The sequence below is a fragment of the Thermobia domestica genome, chromosome 5 (genome assembly GCF_964235325.1).
Source record: "Thermobia domestica chromosome 5, izTheDome1.hap1.1, whole genome shotgun sequence".
Classification (NCBI taxonomy): domain Eukaryota; kingdom Metazoa; phylum Arthropoda; class Insecta; order Zygentoma; family Lepismatidae; genus Thermobia; species Thermobia domestica.
Window position 1 is genome coordinate 145,646,908 of NC_137458.1, and position 14,513 is coordinate 145,661,420.

A 14,513-nucleotide genomic window follows, 5' to 3' on the forward strand; every position below is an offset into this window, starting at 1 on the left:
CATGTAATATACATGTGTGACATTCGCATTACATGTAAATATCACGTATTAGCGTATAGCATGGAAAACGCATGATGTAGAATATGTTATTTTACATTTATCATTTTCGTGTATATGCGGAGTGTGTAACTCCCGTACGTGCAGTGTAAAGGCAACGTACAGGTGAACGGGAACATGCAATAATCATGATTGCCAATAAATTGATTAAACAGATTCGTGTGGTGAACAAGGTGGATTGGAGCAAAACATTCACGTTATAGGCATAGGAGACATACAATATTCAGGTACAAGTCTCCAGTTCGACATTCGCTATGCACGGTCCTGACACATGTATAATGCATGGGATTACAACTGAATACATCGCCTGTATTATCTCAGTGTAAATGCGAAGTGTGAACCCATCTATATGCAATGTACAGGTAAACAGAAAATGTAATGATCATGATTGCCAATAAATGGGTTAAACAGGTGTATGCAATGAACAAGGTTGATTGGAGTGAATCATTAATGCTACAGGTGTAGGAAATATGTAATATTCACACACCAAGTCTCCAGTTTGTCATGCACATATGCAAGGTTCTGACACATGTGTAGTACTTAATGCGATGTACTTTACATGTATATTCCGCTAACACGCCCACTAATTCGTTAACACCTGTATTTAACATGTCAATTACATTCTTATCAAATGAAAAGCAGTCGTCAGATCCTCATGAGATAACGTATATGTCAACAACATGGAATATGCCGGTTACGTACATGTCTTTCCACTCTCTACATGTTGTTTACACGCATTTTTCACGTTGCAAGGTTGCAACCCTATCAACATGAAAACTACCTGTTTCCATGAAATGAACATGCAATGATCGTGAAAAAAATCGATACCTGTCCCATGCGTTTAAAAGTGTTCCATTTTCAGGCGCATGTACAGGCGCCTGTAAAAATACACCTGTTTATGCATGTTTCACAGGCGCCTGTTAACCACCTGTATTTTCTGTCTGGGCTCGCTAGACTAAATCTAAAACAGTTCATTAGATTATCAGTTTGCAACGAAATGCACAGACCTCGATAAACATCTGTAGTGTCTTGTGCTCTGTTTCAAACTGAGCTACAAGTAAGGAATTGGTTAAACACCTTCACGAGCTGAGTGTAAAAATCAAAGATGCCGTCACAGACTCTCTGAATACTTGGTAGCAATGAAATACGACAGTATATGAAAACTAATACTACGCTGCGATACTCGCTTTAATTTACATGGTAAGTAGATACGTAGTTAGGCGTCTGACATGTGTCAAATAACTCTTTTTCACTCATAACTTGTTCTACATGTTTTCACATAAAAAGTTCTTTACTTTCTGGACGACTTTAAGAAGATAATACAGCATGTCCGTAAAGTCATGGTGCACTTTCGACCGGTTACAGGAAACCAACAAAAGAAGATAGAAAAGTGAAATGATTACCAAATAAAAGGACGACTCTCCAAGTTTTGGTAGTATGATATACAACCGTGTGTGCACACAGGTGATGTCGCAATATCACGAACTGCGCTGCAGCGGAGCAGCACACGCCCACTCCAGTCGAAATGTGAACGGTACAGAGAAAAGTTCAGTGTGTTCTGTGACTTGCTAAATTCGAATCCGTGACCAAAGTGCAACGTGAATATAGTCGCATCTACAACGAAGCGCCATCACATAGGAATAAAATTACTCGGTGGGACAAGCAGTTCAAGAATATCGGCAGTTTGTTGGACAGGCCCCGTTCTGGTAGGCCATCGGTAAATGACGAGTCTGAAGAGGCTATACAGGAGAGCTACCTAACGAGTCCTAAAAAAAAAACTGTTCGTGTGTGTGCTCGACAATTACACCTAAGCAAAACTACAGTTCATAAGGTGTTAAAGAAACGTCTATGTTATTCGGGATACGAAGTGCAGCTGTTGCACGCTATCAAATCGGCGAATAGACCCAAACGATTCGAGTTTGCTACAAATATGCTGCGTGAGATCAACAATGATGAATGATTTCTGCAAAGGATTGTGTTTAGCGATGAAGCGATATTCCGTGTCTGTAGATACGTTCTTCTCCATACGTCCGAATATGGGCTGCTGAAAATGTTCATGCCTACGTTGAGTACGAAAGTAACACCTCTAAAGTGAACGTGTGGTGTGGCCTGATGCATGCTAAAGTGATAGGCCCATTTTCTTTGCGGAGCAAACTGTGACGGCAAACAATTGCGTTGGAATTGTATGCAGTGCCACAATTTCCAGGTGTCATTTTTCAACATGATGGCGCGCCTCCACACTATGCCGACATTGTTCTCGAGTTTCTACATTCCCCAGCGATGGACAGGCAGAGGTTCTGTCAAGCCATGGCCACCACGACCCGCGGATCTGAAGCCCTTAGACTTCTGGGGTCATGTGATGAAACATGTATATCAACGACATTAATGATTTAAAAAAGAGAATTACAACGTTATTCACTTTAACACCACACGTCCTTAACTGTGTGTGGGAAGAACTTGAATATCGTTTAGATGTGTGTAAGGCAACATATGGAAGCCACATCGAACTGCTCCCCAAGTATGCGAAAACTCCCCAAGTATGAAACTTGGGGAATTCTTTTATTAGGTGAAGATTTCACATTTCTATCTTGTTTTATTGATTCCCTGTGATCGGCCAAGAGTGCACCATGACTTAACGGATACCTTGTATTTTATAAATTAAGCTTAATATTAAACATAATATCAAGCGTTAGTCTGCAAGCAGTAAGCAGTTCTTTTAGTGCAATAGGCTTAGCTTAAATGAAAATCTTATATGATAAGATAACTTGAATTAAAATCAATGTTAGTTAATTTAAATCACTGAACTTTATAACAAATCATTTTTCATTATTATTATTATTATTATTATTATTATAATAGTTACAAAGGAAGTTTGACTACAGACAGAAATGATATATTATGAAATGAGAACAGACCTTACTAGCCTTAATAAAAAAGTACTAGAAAAGTCATGCTGCATGCAATTCCAAGACACATGTGCACTATACGGATAGAAGAAACCAATATGTAGAATATATTTTACTTACTCAAAAATATCATCATCAGAAGATTCGCTTGTTGACTCTTCGTCCTCAATCTCCTTTTCAACTTAAAGAAAAAAGTATATCCATGAAAATTATGGTTGTAACGGACATTTTAAACTGAATACTAACTACGAAAATATTCTACAGTATTATCGCCATTATTTTGATATTGCGATCTAGTAAACTCGACAGGACGAACAAACAAATAAATTAATACATAATGTCTTTTATGTAGCGTCAAATTTTCTTCACATCCGCCGAGGAAGAGGTGACAACACTACATAAATTTTATCTTTTGCATATTTTGAGGTACGATTTTTATTTTATTTTTATTTATTTAGTTTTCTACAGTTAATATTCCAATTATCTTGTTTTCCTCTTTTAAATTAATTGAATTGTACCTCCAATTTCTTAATTTGCCATATAATCAATTCTATACAAGTACTTGAAATGTTGCTCGCATGACATAGGGGACATACTGTTGTAACATCCATTTGTATTTATTTCCTTTTCCTACGGAATCATCACGATCAGTAAAAGGTTTTTCGATCATTCTCTCATTTGCGTACAATACTTCATACGATATAGAAACATATCTCTTTTACTTCCTTTCTCAAAATGTTATCTTACTTCCTTTCCCACTCTTTGTCTTACTACAGATATTTTCGAATTTGCTTTCTGATAGCGTAAACCTTTTGCCGTCTTCATTTATTTCTTTTTCACTCTACGCAACTAGACTACTGGGCCCGTTACTACGTTCTTACAATTACTCTACATCTACTTAAAACGGCATTTCTATCACTATTTTTCCATTCTTAATTTCTACTGTCAACAAAACAGTATCAATTTGTGCCTAGAGCTTGTTCGAATTACACGGTAAAGATGGTTCCGGAGAAAATGTAATAATTACGGGAGGCGATAAGAAAAGAAAGTCTTTAACAGTAACGTTAATTATTTAATTTTTTTTCTTTTCTGTTGTCCTCAAAACAAACAAAATATAGTTACTTCCTTTTACATTTGGGCAGCCTAGATGCTATGAAATATACTAAATACGGGGTAATTTTTTCAAGCACGTGTTATTATACTGCAAAAATTCCTTAATTCGCATACTGTGTGTACAAAAAGTAAAACTAATGCAACAGAAATACGCAACATGAGTATTAAATATTCAAAATTTATTGTGAACACAAGGTACAAAAACAAGTTCAGCTATCAAATTTCTGTCTGACGATTCACCGGCTTATTCACGCAAGATAAATGTACTTTATGGAAAATAAATTTTCTTTCTGTTGTACTGCATCAGACTTTCTTCAAATTGTGGAAAGTATGTTTTGTGCTAAATATGTATCAACTAGAAGTCCGTTATGAAAAGGTTGTAAAATATTAGGGGCAAAAGCATGTTTGCATCTTTGTCTGAGAGTTCATAAAGGACAGTTCTATCCAATGGGATATATATATATATATATATATATATATATATATATATATATATATTACCGAGTCCAAAACACCCTGTGTGTTATTGACAGACGTCCTACTCTGTACGTTAGTGATTCGTGTCGTGTTGTATTTCCATGGTGTCTAGCAAATTTCTCTCAGCAATTTCCCGACTTTTTCCAGACTTTTCCCGACCATTTCCAAATTTTTCCCGACTCATTCTAAAAACAAAATGTTTTCGTAAAATTAGGAAAGGTTGAATGTAATGAAAAAGTGTCAAGTTCTTACCTGATCATATAATGTCTCCTTCTTCATATATGCAATAAAACAATCTAATCATGCAATTTTTTGATCTCCTCCTCTATGGTAGCAACCTGACAACTGATTTACGATTTCTGTTTCTTTGCTTCAAGTTCTTTCGTCTCTGTTCTGCTCTTCTTTTTTCAGCGGCCCTGCGATCTTTTTCTGACATCACTTTTCTGCGGTGTTCTTTGGCTTCCTTGAATCTCGCGTAAGCGTTTCTCATTGATAGAATCATCTGCTTTGGGATAGGAAGGGCTTGTATGCCACCAGCCTCATTGACAGCATCATACACTACACGCTGCGCCTTCAACTACTATTTCCCTGTTTACCGAAAAACCCCTTTCTAATGCTGCATTACCGTGGGAAAGAATCAGGCATATCTTTACTATTTTGCACAGATATATATCATTTGGTGGTAACACACTCATCCAGAAGTCATCAAGTCTGTGTTCATTTCTTTTGTACGACTCCATTTTCTCCCGCACATGTGTCTGATCTACTAGAGCATTGTATTCTCTGTCTGCCTTTTCTGCATCAGACGCTGAGACAATATTACTCTGCACTAAAATTTTGAACGTTGCTCTCATTTGTTTAATAGCTTCTTCCTGTGAATGACCAACGGTTAAGGGATTAAGAAATGTCAGCGCTTTTGTAAGGGAATATTTTAGCGGGGACCTCTCCTGCAGCTTGGACACTAAATGTTGATAACATTCACGTACTTGCTTTCGGAAACACATTTCCTTTTCACTAACTTCTGTACATCTCCTCAGTGCTGACCTAGTTGCATACCCAAGGTCAATTTCCTTGATACGAATTAAATTAATATATAAGTTTTCACTTTTCTCCATAACATCAATAGCATTGATACTCTTCCTGTCCATTATTTCTTTTTTAACGAAGCGAGACATCAATACTTTCAATAACTGAGTAAGGCTAAAATGCAAAAATGGAGTCATAGGAGTGTCTGACTGATATTCAGTCAGGAAAGGCTCATAGTCTTCAGCAAGAGATTGAAAAAACGCTAATTTTGCATAGAGCAACTTGTCGTTCAAATTTCTAGCTACTATTCTGAAACTGTTACAGTTGGGTTCTTTGTCTGTTCCTTTACCCGTTTCAACATACTTTCTCACATGCGGTAATATTCCTTGGCTTCGCTTGGCTACCTTCGCATTTTCTACCCAACGAATATGGCAAAATGGAAGTGGAAACAATGACGAACCTGTTATTTCAGAATGCTGGGCACGCCTTGCTGGTACCATTTCGTACAAGTTATACAAGGCTCTAAGAAAAGAAATCAAATCCCATCCAGTTTTTTGTATGCTAGTCATAAAACCACCGTGAACAACGTGAAGACCACACGAGCCAAGTTCAAGGAGCTGTGGAGCGTCTGTACCAAGGGAGGTACAACGTTCCTCTTTCATTAGCCGTAAAAGCCCCCAATTTATATTTGGCCCATTCATTGAAACTTGCAAAAGCTTAAATGGATCAAGCGATTGCAATACATTCTGCAAACATTGTAGTAGGTCTGTAGCTGTACTATGATCCATAAAAACAGAATTCAAATACCGTGTTCTGACTCTGTTCGTGTTATCGTCCCAGAAGCGTACACTTACATCCATTTGAATTCTTTGCGAAACACTATTTAAACTTTCATCAAATCCAATGACATAATGTTCGCACTCTTGTAATACGGATTTAAGTTCACGTTGAAAGTATGGACACAATCCGTACACGATGCTATATGACACTTTATCCTTGTGTTATCCTTTTAACGTTACACTTACTGTTCTGCACAAAGTAAAATCTTGCCCACCTTTGTGTATTAGTTCAAGTTACTACATTCTAATAACTTGTTTTTAAATTTTAAAAAATGAGGTACACAATAAAGTAAACATTTATTTTGAGCAGAACATTTCAAACATATTACTGTCTTTAGGTTAGGAAAACTTTGCTTAGGTCTTTGTTGTTGTTGTTGTTGTAATAGTTGGTAAAATAAACTTATTTATGACGACAGGAATGTTGAATACTCAAAATTGACATGCCTGTAATTAGTGATGTGAGGTGGAAAATTTTCCGCTATATTTTTCCGGAGAATTTTCCGTTCTAAAAAAATATCAGTAATCAAGTAACAATTCCTCAGCAATCATGAAATTGATTGAATTCATGTATAGAAATGTTAAAAAGTGAAAGATTGTTTAAAGAATCTGAAAATTTTATGGCTCAGACATTTTCAATACTATGTAGGAACGAGCTAAACAATTTTTCAAGAATCGAAATATTTTCTGCCTTATATGGAAAAATTGAAGAACTTTTTATGAGTCGGAAAGTTTTCATTTTGAAGCAAAAAGTAAAACAACTTTTTTGTGAATCGGAAAGTTTTATTGCTCTGTAGAAACAAGTGAAAGGAATTTTCATAGATCGGAAAATGTTCATCACGATGTAGAAACAAATGGAAAAAGCTTTTCATAGGCCGGACAATTTTGGATATTATGTATAGTGATGTTAGGTGGAAAATTTTCCACTATATTTAACTGCACATAGAGCTACAAAATTGAATTTCAGTAGAGGAAAGTTAGTTAGCAACAAATTATAATTTTCCAAGTAGCTTTCGGGAACCGGAAAATTTTCTATTTCAAGTTGGGAAATTAAATTTTACAGTGTTTCTCTCTCTCTCTTGCTCTGCGAGCTTCTTCGATGCTAAGCGGTTAGCATACGCGCCTTTGGCATGGAAAACCTGGTTTCGATTCCCAGCGGGAGCTCCTGTAGTTCGGATTCCACGTTAATCAGTTGGTACCGTTTTATATAGTCTCGCTGCTGAAAGGGACATTAAACTCAAAATCAACTCAATACAACTACTCTCTCTCTCTCTCTTTCTGTCTCTGTGTGTATGCAAAATGCAGAGAACATACATCGAGTTCATAGAGTACAAGTATCCTATTCTATTATTTAAAATTTCAATTTATTAAGTCATGAATATTTTCCGATTCATAAAAACATACTCCACTTATTTAATCGATTCATGAAAAATTGTTCCACTTGTTCCTAAAATAGTACTGAAAATTGTCGAAGCCATGACAATTTTCAGATTCTTTAAACGATCTTTCACTTTTTAATATTTTTATATACGAATTCAATCAATTTTATGAATACTGACGAATTGTTACTTAATCACCGATATTTGTTAAGAACTGAAAATTTTCCGGAAAAATATAGAAGAAAATTTTCCGCCTCACATCATGACTAAACAACGATATAGGAATAAGTGGAGTGTGTGTTTATGAATCGGAAAATTTTCATTGTACAGGACAGACGATTTTTCGATTCATGAAAAATTGTTCCACTAGTTCCTACATAGTACTGATAATTGTCTACGCCATGAAAATTTTCAGATTCTTTAAACGATCTTTCACTTTTTAACATTTCTATATATGAATTCAATCAATTTTATGAATACTGACGAATTGTTACTTAATCACCGGTATTTGTTAAGAACGGAAAATTTTCCGGAAAAATATAGAAGAAAATTTTCCACCTTATATCTCAGCTAAACAACTATGTAGGAATAAGTGGAGTATGTGTTTATGAATCGGAAAATTTTCCGGAAAAAATATAGAGGAAATTTTCCACCTCACATCTCTCAACTAAACAACTATGTAGGAATAAGTGGAGTGTATGTTTATGAATCGGTAAATTTTCATTGTACAGAACAGACGATTTTTCGATTCATGAAAAATTGTTCCACTAGTTCCTACATCGTACTGAAAATTGTCTGAGCCATGAAAATTTTCAGATTCTTTAAACGATCTTTCACTTTTTACCATTTCTATATATGAATTCAATCAATTTTATGAATACTGACGAATTGTTACTTAATCACTGATATTTGTTATGAGCGGAAAATTTTCCGGAAAAATATAGAAGAAAATTTTCCACCTTACATCTCGACTAAACAACGATGTAAGAATAAGTGGAGTATGTTTTTATGAATCGGAAAATTTTCCGGAAAATTTTCATCACTGCCTGTAATTCATGGCAAAGTAAGAAATTGCATGTGGTTTGACGTGACACTAAAACAACTAGCCTTTAAAGTGTTGAATTATTTACGAAATCATTGCCCAGGTAAACTTACCTGTACGTGAAAAACAATCCAACATTTAATTTATACTAAATATTATATACGCATAGTACGATGCAACGCCCAATTAACCACCCGTTACTCCTGAACCGCTAAAATCTTTCTGCTGTCAGCAAACACTGTTGCCAACCACTCACTCACCACTCTTCTTCGTAGAAAATAGAAAAACGGTTGAGATAGATCGCGATGTATTTAGAAACACGTTTAAAAAAAATATGATATAAACGTACTACATCGCGATGCATTTAGGAACGCGAGGTTTATCGGAGTCGCTCCGACAAGCGTCAGCATCATTTCCAACATGTGGAATTTAATTCCATTTTTCCCGACTTTTTTCGCAAATTCCAGACAAATCCCCGAATTCCCGACCATTTTTTAAATTTAAGACAAATTCCCGACTTTCCCGATTTTCCCGACTGCTAGACACCCTGTATTTCCTTTCTTTCCATTCTATTTCAACTAAGGATAAACAAATTTAAAAAGTAAGTTTCACTCGAAGCAAAAATTCGTGCAGAAATTAAATAAGTAAGTTTCACTGTGAGCTAAAATTCGTGCAGTGTATATTCTTTAATATATGAAAGACTAAGAAAACTGCTTACCTATTTGCGCAGTGATTTAATTTATCGGGGTAATTATTTTGGTTGCCTATAAGGAACCAACTGCAGGCCCACCCCAAAAGCCTGTTACAATCCAAAAGTTTCTTCTCTTCTTGCACAGGTCACTATCCTTCGTATGTAACGTATGATCCTGAATTTACACGATATTTAAAAAAAAAAAAAAAGTTTGAACTAATGTACAAATCGATGAAAATGGACCTTCCTTACTGGCAAACATAAATTTGCTCCTATTATTAATAATTGCATAACAATTTATAATTTAATGATGTAAAAGCTACTGTATAAATTCAGAATCGCATATTACACACCATGGGTACTAGATGTGCAAGCAGTGAAATTAAGCTTTTGGATTCCTACTGCCCTCTAAATGAATAGACGGTTGCAGATTATATTGACAAAATCTCGCGACCAACATTGCCGCCCAAAATTCCGCAGGCCGAAATTCTCCATATGCACCTAGTTTCTAAGGACATAATAATAATAATAATAATAATAATAATAATAATAATAATAATAATAATAATAATAATAATAATAGTTAGAATGCAGAGTTAACTAGTGTGGAACCAAAAATGCTCACTTACCGACACTAGAAGCGGGAAAAAAATTACGTTTTCAAGATGAATGGTTATACAGCATGGAACATTTAACCTGAAACCTATTGCAACTTTCAAAAACGAATAAATTCTGTACAACGCAAATATCAACAGAAGGGCAGAGTTTGACATATTTTGCATTACCACCAAGTTAACAATGTTGTCAACCCAACATAGGTTGATTTTTTGAAACGGCTAAACATCAGATTATTACATAATTTAGATATATATGTTAAACGAAAACTCGTGACTCAGCGTTAAAATTAATGACAATGCAGCATCACAAACATTCAAACGTCCGTCTCACTTGCAGTATTGCTGATGTAGAAGCCTACAAATTTTGGATTATTTCTGATACTCTAGCATTCTTAGCTGACGACACTGAGTAATATGTGTGGTATTGTAGGCTTCCATTATATGTAGATTTGAAACTTGTAATAACCTGATGTAGTGACATTAAAGAAAAAAAAGGTGACCACTTTATGTCGGGTTGGCAACACAGTTAATCTATTGGTATTGAAAAGTATGTCAATGTCTTTCTGTCGATACCTGCAAGTTGCAAAATTTCATAGTTTTTAATGTTACAAGGACGTTTCAAAATAACGAATACGCCTAAATGCTAAGCTATCTTTATTTTCCTTTTGTAAATTTAATAAAATAACGTATTATAGGTTATATTTAGTTCTTTAATAATTATTATTATAGTAAATATAAAAATGATTATAATAATTTATAATTATCATTTTCTAAATATACGTTGCACATTATTTTCCTCCGTAAGTCAATATGGTTACATGATTCTTCTAGTACATATATACATGGAGATATTTTGAACATTATACACCGAAAAAATTGCTACGGCGAAATCTTGTCCTGGCAAGGTTTTGTCCTACGTGTGATTTCGTCTAGTGAGGTTCTGACCAGGATAAATTTCTGGTAGGTGAGATTTTGTACCTCAACTTGTTGCAGATACACAACCGAAATAGTAGTCCTGATACATTAAAATACTGCGCAAATACGTAATCAATTTCCTTACTCATCCAGGTATCACTACTTTATTTAAATGGTCTAATCATCTGTTCTAAAATCTAGTACCTGTTTTATGAAACGGGATATCGTATTCTAAGATATCTCGTGTGCATGAAGCATCGTCTTGCGATGGATCCGTGTTCTGCAATTGAATTAAAAACAGCTTATCAATAATACGCACTAAATTAATTACATATTAAATACTGACAATTATTTAATTATAATGAACTATACATATGTGCCTTAAACGATCCCACTACTACTTTCAAACAAACATCACAACTTTTCTCATCCCCTCAAACATTTTCAATTAAGCTGCCAGCGCCATAACACCATTAAGAGTAAGAGTGGTATTAACTATAATAAATAACATAAATCAAAGGAATTATAATATACCTACTCCGGTCATAAATATTGTTACAAATTTCCAAAGGCTGCAACACTGCTCGCTGTGAGAAGAATGAAAGAGTCTTGCATTGAAATGGGTGATGATTCGCTGTTGAGTCTGCTATGAAAAGGGAGACACGTAACCAGTACAGGTAGAATGGAATCGAGTGAATACGAAACCCAGACAGCAGTGATAGCGCTACACAGAGTTAGAAAAGCAGGGAGCGAAATTTTCAAGACGCTTTAAAAACTAAGAATCAGTCACAGTTTTTGTATCATAAAAGTTTACATCTTTTCTAAGTGATACACAACTAGCTCAGAAGCAAAATCACTTCTGAACCATATATAGGGAAGTTAGATCCTAATTCGTCAAACAACAGATACCTTCCTAAAGGTTCCATCCCCAAGGGCCATAGCGTCCACTAAGGAAGTGTTCAATTAAGAAATATAGGAAATTAAACAAAAAGATACAACACTTTCACGAAGATATTAAAGTAAAATATAAGTAATCGATTCGCATTCATGAGTAATATATTTATATTGTAAGAGGGAGTTAAGAAACTGTCAAGTTCATTACAACAAAAAACTATTATCTTCTAAAATTAGTGGGTAAGTTCCGCAAAGTTTCCAGGATTTATACTATCATGTAAACTTTTAAGCCATTCAGCTAGAACGGTTACAAAAAAGGATTTTTTGAAATTTTGACAGAGTTTTGTAGTCAAAGGACCCGTTAATCGATCCATGATCTTCAAAAACTTTTTCTTCTGTTTGGTTTAAATACAGCCTGAAATTTAAGAAGTTATTCTTATCCAGCCATCTTTCTACCTATCAAATGTTTTATCCCTTCTTTTAAAATCCTCATCCAACTGACCTGGTTACTCGTTCTTTCATCAAAATTCCCAAAATGATATAGGAGTGACACATCAATGAAAGCTTTATAAATCTCCCTGCACATTGACAACATTTGGTTCGTGATTTGAAACTTAAATGTCACCATATAATATATTCAGTAAAAACGAAATCTAATCTTTCACTTTTTAAAACGAAAATCCACATCGTTTTGAATGGTAGAAGCACGCTCAATAACTGAAGCGCTTTTAGATAATATTATAAATAATAGCACATACTACAATAATAATTACTTTAATGTTGTTGATCGCCAAAATTGTCTTCGAAAGACATGAAAAATGAAACAGACAGAATTACAAGTAGAACTCACCTCCGGAACTTGGGAGCTATTTCCGCTTCCTTCATCATTCAAAATTTCATCACGGGGATTGACCTCCTGCCTCCTTCTTTTGCATACTTGTGAAGTTTTCGTTTCTTTCGCTTTCCTTTTTAATTTCGACGAGGTAGCTTGTTTTCTGTTAGATCCTTTCACTTGTGAAGGTCCTTCCTTATCCTTATGAACAAAATAAACATAGATTCAAAATTATGCTTATAAGTAGTTCAATCATGAAAACAAAAAAGTACACAAATATGAAACAATACGTCTTTTACGCCAACATGTCGATGGCCAACCCCCATTTCAAACAGTAACTTCATTCACATATGTTGTGGGTCCAGGTAAATAGCAACGCTGCATTTTCATTTAACATGGGGTGCATAACGAGTGTACAGCCCAAACGGCTCGTCCGACTTCTAAAATTCCTTCACTTTAGATTGCGTATATAGAGATGGTTTTTCCTCTTACATTTTGTTGTAACTCTGATAATAACAGAGTTACCCTATGTCAATGGACTTTTGAAACACCCTGTATATATTTGTTTTCAAAGTTTGTTAAATAAATATTTCTTTTCAGTCCCTTTTCTAATCGTAAATGCTGTCAAAAAATGGTAAATGCTCTCAAGAGTTTCTAGATCAGTTAACACTTTCTGGTGAAACAAAAATTACATTAATAGTAAGTTCCAACACTAACTGCAAAAGGGAAACTCAAGACAATTTGACAACACGTAAGACATCTTCATTAATGTGTGATGATGCGCGTCTCACGAAGTTATGACTTTTTAGCTTCAATGGTAAAATGTTAAACAGTTATGAAACTAAAATTTATCGTATTTGAATTAAGACGGTAAACTGAGACGGTATGCCTTGAATTTGATTTTTGACACCCCTCTTGCCTATCAAATGACTTTCGTCCAGTTTGTCTTACGTTTGGAAATGTGATGAGGGAGAATGTTGTGAATCTCGTCCTTATGTAGGCATCACAACCAAAACAGAGACAAATGACAAGGTTCACAGTAGACTACGCGACTGGGATCTCTGGATCATGTCACGTTCAGAAGGTGGGTTCTCCTGAAATGAAAAATGAAATCTTTGAGTTTTACGTCCCTCGGTTATGCCGGTTAGGCTAAAGGAGACGGTGATTATGAGTAATAAATGAAATGGTGGAATGAAGAAAGTGGGAGGAAACGGGCGAACCCCGAGAAAACCCACGCACACGGTGTTTGTCCACCACAAAGTTCACTTGGCGGGGGCTGGGATCGAACCCGGGACCCCAAGCACCAGATGTGAACGCTCTACCACTGAGCCACCGCGGCCCCATTGTGGGTTCTCCTGGACAGCTAGCCAACAAGTTCTACGAAGTATTTCAGACAACATTTTTGCCAGTTATTTTTAAATGGACCATTTTGTTTGCGAACGTTTCTGCACGAATTCAATTTGTGCTTGCCTGGTCACGACCTCTTTGGTATGGTCACTTTCGTTGTTATACTTTTTCCAGAATTCCCAATAACCGTTTTTTGTGCAGTACTTCACTAGCACCAACACAACACCTACAAACATCTACATCTACAAACTGATACATAGCACTAATAACAACGAGAGGTTCTTGTTTCTGGCGCAAATACACATACGACAGCAGCGCTGCGAAATCGGTTGGATTTACATCGATCAAACAGAGTTACATTTAATTAATATTCAAGTACAT

The 14,513-nt window shown here is 35.5% G+C and overlaps 1 protein-coding gene across 1 annotated transcript in view; it reads right to left on the minus strand.

Moving 5' to 3' along the window:
- LOC145684702 (uncharacterized) overlaps positions 1-14,513 on the minus strand; it is a 43,376-nt gene that overhangs the window by 20,382 nt on the left and 8,481 nt on the right. The window contains exons 4-6 of the mRNA XM_081757079.1: positions 12,804-12,986; positions 11,264-11,339; positions 3,084-3,144 (exon numbers count right to left, since the gene is read on the minus strand). Coding sequence (XP_081613205.1) covers positions 3,084-3,144; positions 11,264-11,339; positions 12,804-12,986 — 320 coding nt within the window. The remainder of the gene's footprint in view (positions 1-3,083; positions 3,145-11,263; positions 11,340-12,803; positions 12,987-14,513) is intronic.